At 40.8% G+C, this 6,669-nt stretch overlaps 1 protein-coding gene and 1 long non-coding RNA gene across 2 annotated transcripts in view; both read right to left on the bottom strand.

Annotated features, from left to right (window-relative positions):
- On the bottom strand, positions 1-708 carry LOC107989982 (uncharacterized). Its single transcript, XR_001761530.2, has 2 exons — positions 539-708; positions 1-411 (listed from the first exon to the last, which is right to left on the bottom strand). It is a non-coding gene; the product is annotated as an uncharacterized LOC107989982 (long non-coding RNA).
- Positions 709-1,223: 515 nt separating this feature from the next.
- LOC103394490 (rho guanine nucleotide exchange factor 2) overlaps positions 1,224-6,669 on the bottom strand; it is a 14,433-nt gene continuing 8,987 nt past the window's right edge. Inside the window, 13 exon segments of the mRNA XM_025065347.1 lie at positions 1,224-1,334; positions 1,462-1,485; positions 1,708-1,757; positions 2,327-2,413; positions 2,863-3,051; positions 3,428-3,495; positions 3,701-3,873; positions 3,984-4,060; positions 4,154-4,325; positions 4,889-4,965; positions 5,140-5,257; positions 5,377-5,502; positions 6,136-6,427. Coding sequence (XP_024921115.1) covers positions 1,239-1,334; positions 1,462-1,485; positions 1,708-1,757; positions 2,327-2,413; positions 2,863-3,051; positions 3,428-3,495; positions 3,701-3,873; positions 3,984-4,060; positions 4,154-4,325; positions 4,889-4,965; positions 5,140-5,257; positions 5,377-5,502; positions 6,136-6,427 — 1,549 coding nt within the window. The 3' untranslated portion in view covers positions 1,224-1,238.

Raw genomic sequence — 6,669 nt, 5'->3', positions numbered from 1 at the left:
TTTTTTTGCGGAACTTTTTGCCCTTCATTTTGTCTCCCAGATGTAAGTCAAACTCTTTTTATGTCCTAGATTATGATGCTAACTCTGTGTTAGCGTAGGTGAGCGACATAGGTTACTTATGTACAGTATATCAGCGTATTATGTAGTAAATTGTCAGTTGTTGTATTTGTGACCTGCTCTTTATTTTACTTGAAGTCAGTAGAATTTGGGAAACGCAACTTTGATTTTAATATAACATCTAAATACATGTTATTCCTCTGTTTATTTACTATTTACCTTTTGAAGCCACAGGGTTATTTTGTGAGATATACTGCACTAGACTACGGTAATCCCTGTGGTTACTGAAGTAGCTCTACTCACCTGGAGTGCATGCAGATACACGCTGAGATTCACCAGCCTTTGACAGATCTCCTGAATATTAATAATAAAAAACACCAGCTGTAAGTCTCTAACACACTGAGACACACTGAGACACAAACACAGAGTGAATAGGGTTACAGACGACGACACACACACACACATACATATACACACATACCTGTGTATATCCCGACATGTGTTTCTGTGGGATTGTAAAACGCAGCCATGCAGATTAACCCATATCATCTTTTGTATGTCTGTGTGCGTACATCACTCAATACGTTTCTCATTAAACACTGCTGGACGAGTGCAAACCAGCAGAACACGACAACGTAAATGGTACGATTTATCGTCAGAAAGTCTTGTTCCATCATTATTACGAATGACGTTTAAATAAATTGCGTACGGAAACTAATTGGCGAAGTTAGCAAAGTGGGCGGACACGTCGTCACAAGGCGCTATACACAGAAGACGGCTTTGTTTACGTTCGCGGGGTTGTACGCCATACTTTGGATTGTGCTACATTTATTTTCGTCCGTTTGTATTGTTTTTTTTTTGTTTTGTTTTTTTGCGGCACTTTTTGCCCTTCATTTTGTCTCCCAGATGTAAGTCAAACTCTTTTTATGTCCTAGATTATGATGCTAACTCTGTGTTAGCGTAGGTGAGCGACATAGGTTACTTATGTACAGTATATCAGCGTATTATGTAGTAAATTGTCAGTTGTTGTATTTGTGACCTGCTCTTTATTTTACTTGAAGTCAGTAGAATTTGGGAAACGCAACTTTGATTTTAATATAACATCTAAATACATGTTATTCCTCTGTTTATTTACTATTTACCTTTTGAAGCCACAGGGTTATTTTGTGCGATATATTGCACTAGACTACGGTAATCCCTGTGGTTACTGAAGTAGCTCTACTCACCTGGAGTGCATGCAGATACACGCTGAGATTCACCAGCCTTTGACAGATCTCCTGAATATTAATAATAAAAAACACCAGCTGTAAGTCTCTAACACACTGAGACACACTGAGACACAAACACAGAGTGAATAGGGTTACAGACGACGACACACACACACACATACATATACACACATACCTGTGTATATCCCGACATGTGTTTCTGTGGGATTGTAAAACGCAGCCATGCAGATTAACCCATATCATCTTTTGTATGTCTGTGTGCGTACATCACTCAATACGTTTCTCATTAAACACTGCTGGACGAGTGCAAACCAGCAGAACACGACAACGTAAATGGTACGATTTATCCTCTACACACACACAAAAACTGACGTTGTTAATGTACAAGTGTGGTTTCATGTTCCTGAAGAACACAGCTCACCTTTGATGAACAGATATCATGGGCTCCGTTGATCAGAAGATCCTGCTGANNCAGAGGGGGAAAAAACAAAACAAATGTTACGAAACTAATATTTAGAACAATTGATTATCTTAAGGGATGCCCGATATTTGTAACCTTTTTTTGTAACTTAAGTTCCGATATCAACCGATACCGATACAGTGGGGCAGTGGTGGCCTGGTGGTTAAGGAATTTAAGTGCCACCTGTTGGATTAAAGGCAGCAGTGCTTCTAAATAATTTTCTGCTGTGGCCCCCTAGGGGACAGACGTTTTTTGACAGCCATTTTTCCCCCAAAACTATTTTTTAGGACACACCTCATTTGACGAAAACCCAGGCATTGCGTTATCGGGTTTTCATTATCGGAGGAAAGAACGTTAACGATTCTTACAGATATCGCATAATTATGCTAATATCGGGCCGATAATATCAGTCCGCCGATATTATCAGACATAATCTGGGAATAAATGTATAATGCGATACTAAAAGTACCTATAGATTCCGTATGCGTTCAATGACAGTAACATGTATACATTTAAATACTACTCACTTCAAATGTAAAATATTTTATAGAATCACCATCAGACCATGGAGGAGACTTACTGGTCTCTGCAGCCTCCTTGTTATTGTGATGCCACAGCAGAGGGATGTCCACTCTGGAGCCCAGTAGGAGTTCACTCAGTTTGTCCACTTACAAAGACACACACAAACACATACACACGCGGATTACAGAGATTGCAGTATCTTACTACTATTTTGGGTTAGAGAAGTTCAAAAAATCCCATGAACTATATTGATTTATTGGCCATAAGTACTGCTTTCTAAATATGCTAACGGAACAATAATAGCTAACGAGTTGCAGGAAGAAGGATGTTTTTTTATTTAGTTGCGACCATGTCAACTTCGGGCCAATGGAATTACTGACAGTTTGCGACACATCAAGTTCAGTGTCAGCTCCAAGGTTCCTGCTGCCTCTTAGTTGTGCGCAGTACTACCGGCCGGCTAGCTCACGTCTATTAGCTAAAGTCAGAAGATATCACAGTTATATCAGATGAACACAATCTAGGACAGCGGTTAACGTTGGGCTCTACTTTTTCTTATCCTTTCGCGTAGAAATAATGCCGAGATCGGAAGCACACCTTCAGCCGTAGCATCCAGCAGTAGTTTCTCCGCTTGTGGAGCTTGCGGTGTGTCCGCCCTGAACAGGTATCGAGTTAGAGGAGGCTGTAATTCCTCATGGCCACTGTTGAGTTCTGCCAGCTCACAGAACACCGTCACTCTCTCCTGCAGGAGCTCCAGCACTTCACGGTCCTTCTGCTGGAGGTCAGCTGCGGTGGTCAGAAATAACTGTAAATATTCTCATGTGGGTTGTTTTTTTTTTTAACAAGTTCAGCGCAGTTTCACGTCCATCATACACAAAACCTTATACTGCTCTCTTTGAATTCTAGTTAAGGAATTGAAAAACATTACTGTAATTCTGCTTTACGCAGATGATGAATAACTGTAAATATTCTCATGTGGGTTTTTTTTTTTTACAAGTTCAACATTACTGTAATTCTACTTTACGCAGATGATTATCCCGTTTAATTTTCGATATATTTGTATGAACTTTTGAGCATAGTCTCAATAGTCTCAATTGACTTGCCTAGCGACTGACACTAGTTACTTCAGCGATCTGTTTTGTGTCATTGTGCGTCTCCTCACCTTTGAGTCTCCTCAGGTGAGCCTTATGTTTAGTCTCTATAAGGGGGAACTCCTCTCTGGAAGGACAACTGAACACACAACAGCAGAAAACACAAACATATATCAACTAATATTTGTTTTACATTCAACCCTCTTTGTGTTTACAAACATCTAAAAATAATAATAATTGTCTGTAATTTATTCCGATTTATGCACATGCTAGTTTTTTTTTTGTTTATAAAATAGTTTAGGCAGGGCAACCATTGCCTCCACCCGGCTAACAAAACGACTCACTTGCTGACAGTGCGCTGAATGTGACGCATCCAAACGCTCTTGATCTCTTTGGAAGCGGCGTGGAACTCGTACATCTCCGGCGGAGAAGAGTCGCTAATGAGGAACATCCCTCGCTCCTGATTCGCTATATCTCGCACTATCAAGTTCTGAAGGGAAAGTACTGGGGGTTTATCCTGGATACAGACAGAAGGACAGTGGGAGTGGGTTTTTTTTTTAGTTGATAAGGCATCTGTAAAGTTAGTTTTTATTAGCTGATGTTCAGTGCGTAAGTTCCTATTCTTACCAGACTGGGGAAGACGTACCGCTGATCCTTTTCCTGTAGAATCACCAGGATGTCTGTCATCAGTAAGACCTGCACATCTTCACAGATGCACATCAGATCAGCCTCACTCTTTGGAATTCACTCACATCAGCCATGTACGTCCATTAGCAAGAGCGTGAAATACAAACTACCTTTGAGCCGAGATCCGGCGTTTTTCCATAAGAGCGCTCCGTCATGGATGAGTCTGCGACGCAGCAGTTCCACCGGCTTGAAAACTCTCCCGTCTCTAACTCTCGTTTCTGCTCTGGGATCCAGCTTGGCCTGGATTTCCTGCAGCCGTTGCGTTTTTTCCATGTCCTCTATCTGCGACCAGGATCCACAGCAAAAAAAAAAAAACAACCCAAAACGTTATTTTTAACTTATTTTTAAGCATAGGAGTGATCTTTTGTTTTTTTAATTCAGAATTATTAGCAGAAAGATTGTTGGTCTTTATCCAGACGGATCGGACTACCTTAAATTTGAGGGATGCCTTTATTAAAAAGAACACTGGCCACAAAATTGTTGCTAGCAATTCAGCGTTAGCCGTCAAAACTTTGTCAGGAACGAGAGCAAGAATTAAAAACATAATGTAAGTTTTAATCAGAGATCCGATCAGAGTCCGATATTAACTTTTTAAGGATATCCAATTCCCGATATTGCCCGAACACTTGATTTCCAATTCCGATTTCAACCAAATACCGACATAATTTACTTTCACTTTCACCTCAAAACTATTTTTAGGTCACATATCCTGGGCGAAACCCAGGCTTTGCGTTTTCGGCTTTCATTTTTGGCGGAATAAAAATTTAGCGATTCTTCCATAATTATGCTAATATCGTACGATAATATCTTGTCTAGGCTGAATCACATTTTATGGAGCGGTTTACCTGTTGGTCGACTGAACTCAGAAGTTCCCTCAGCATCCTGAGGGCCTCAGCCAGCGAAGCTGATTCTTCCTCATCATCTGAAAACAGAAAGAATTCTTTAAAATCTGCTCTTTAATAAATGAACGTACAGGAAGCTAAACAGGTAGACGTACGCAAACGATGAGAAGTCAGACAGAGAGAGATGGATAGAACAGGTAGACGTACGCAAACGATGAGAGGTGATAGAGATGGATAGAAAAGGGCTGATTTACCAGTGGTGTTGTCCAGTATTCGCTGAATAAGGACAGGATATTTGGAGATTCGCTGAGTCACCAACAAGATGCACTCCTGAACACCATGGCAACGGAGGAGAGGTCCTCGACTGACCCGCTGATTTACGTTAGCCAAAGAAAACAAAGATTTTTTCTGATCAGTCAAAGCATCGTCAACTTACTGTTTAGAAAAAAAAAAAAAGTGCGGTTTTGCGATTCTAATCGCAGATATCTCACCCGTATAAAGCACTGGAACCGTTTGTCTCTCGCCAGCAGTTCTTTGTAAACTTTCAGAGCTTTCGGGTGGCGGCTGCAAAACTCAGTGTACGTTTTTCTCATGTCGTCCGCGCACTGGCCCGAGAACTGCGAAGAAAACGACGATGTAACAATAACTTATTGACAGTTGTTTACATGAACTATTTTACAGATTCACATGTTTGTGTTCATCGTTCGAAATAAAATAAAATGGATCGTTAGGTTAGGGCAGGCGTGGGCAAACTTTGTGGCCCGCGGGCCACAATTGGTCCTAAAATTGAACAGGTGGGCCGGGTCAGGAGCAGATAGACGCAGCGTTCGTGTGAATTAAGATAAATGACATGTAAAAGTCATGCTAAATGCTAAAATGCTTTTATTATTTTCTATGCCATCTATTGGGGATACATAGGTATTGCAGGGAAAAGGCAGAAGTATAATGATAATATAAATAAATTATATCATTTGGAAAAGTTTGGCGGGTCGGAGTGTAGATAGTTTGCGGTAAATTGTTGTGTACTGTTGAACATGTCGGTGTACTCCTTAAATTCCTTAACGTCTGGGAAAATGGTACAAAATCAAGTTTTCAAAAATCAAAAATAACTCTAACCCACAAAAATAAACCAGTAAAATAAATATATTAAGTATGGGGAAACTATGCACAAGAAAGAAATCCAACTGGCTTCCTGTTCAGGTTAAAAAAAAAACAAAAAAAACTCTTGTTTTGTGAGTTCGTACGTGTACCTGCTGTAGAAGCACATCCCCCAACTGGTGAATAGTGAAGTTGCAGCTGGACCCGGGCTGCAGGCTGTTGTTGCGACGCAGAAGCAGCTGCGAGAGAAACTGACAGTGTATTCTGATGAGCTGGTCTAAGCAGGGGAAGACCGCGTTGACCGTGCTGAGCTCCAGCTGCAGTTCATCCAGCATGCCCTGCTGGAACACCCTCTCCATGATGTAAAGGGTTCGCATGTGGTGCAGCTCTGTCTGAATCAGCTCTGATACACACACACACGCCAAAATCACATTCAGGACTGAACTGGTGATTCAAACATTAATTAAAAGGGTGATTAGCATGATGCTTAAATTTAATGAGTCTATGTTGTATGTAGGGAGGTGTATTGTATATTGTGATAGGTAGGTAGGTCGATAGGTAGGTAGGTAGATAAGTCGATAGGTAGGTAGGTTGATAGGTAGGTAGGTAGATAGATGGGTAGGTAGATAAGTAGGTAGGTCGATAGGTAGGTAGTTTGATAGGTAGGTAGGTTGATAGGTAGGTAG

The sequence above is a fragment of the Cynoglossus semilaevis genome, chromosome 18 (genome assembly GCF_000523025.1).
Source record: "Cynoglossus semilaevis isolate Cse_v1.0 chromosome 18, Cse_v1.0, whole genome shotgun sequence".
Classification (NCBI taxonomy): Eukaryota; Metazoa; Chordata; class Actinopteri; order Pleuronectiformes; family Cynoglossidae; genus Cynoglossus; species Cynoglossus semilaevis.
Note: the sequence above shows the minus strand (reverse complement) of the source record. Positions and strands in the feature narration are given on the sequence as shown.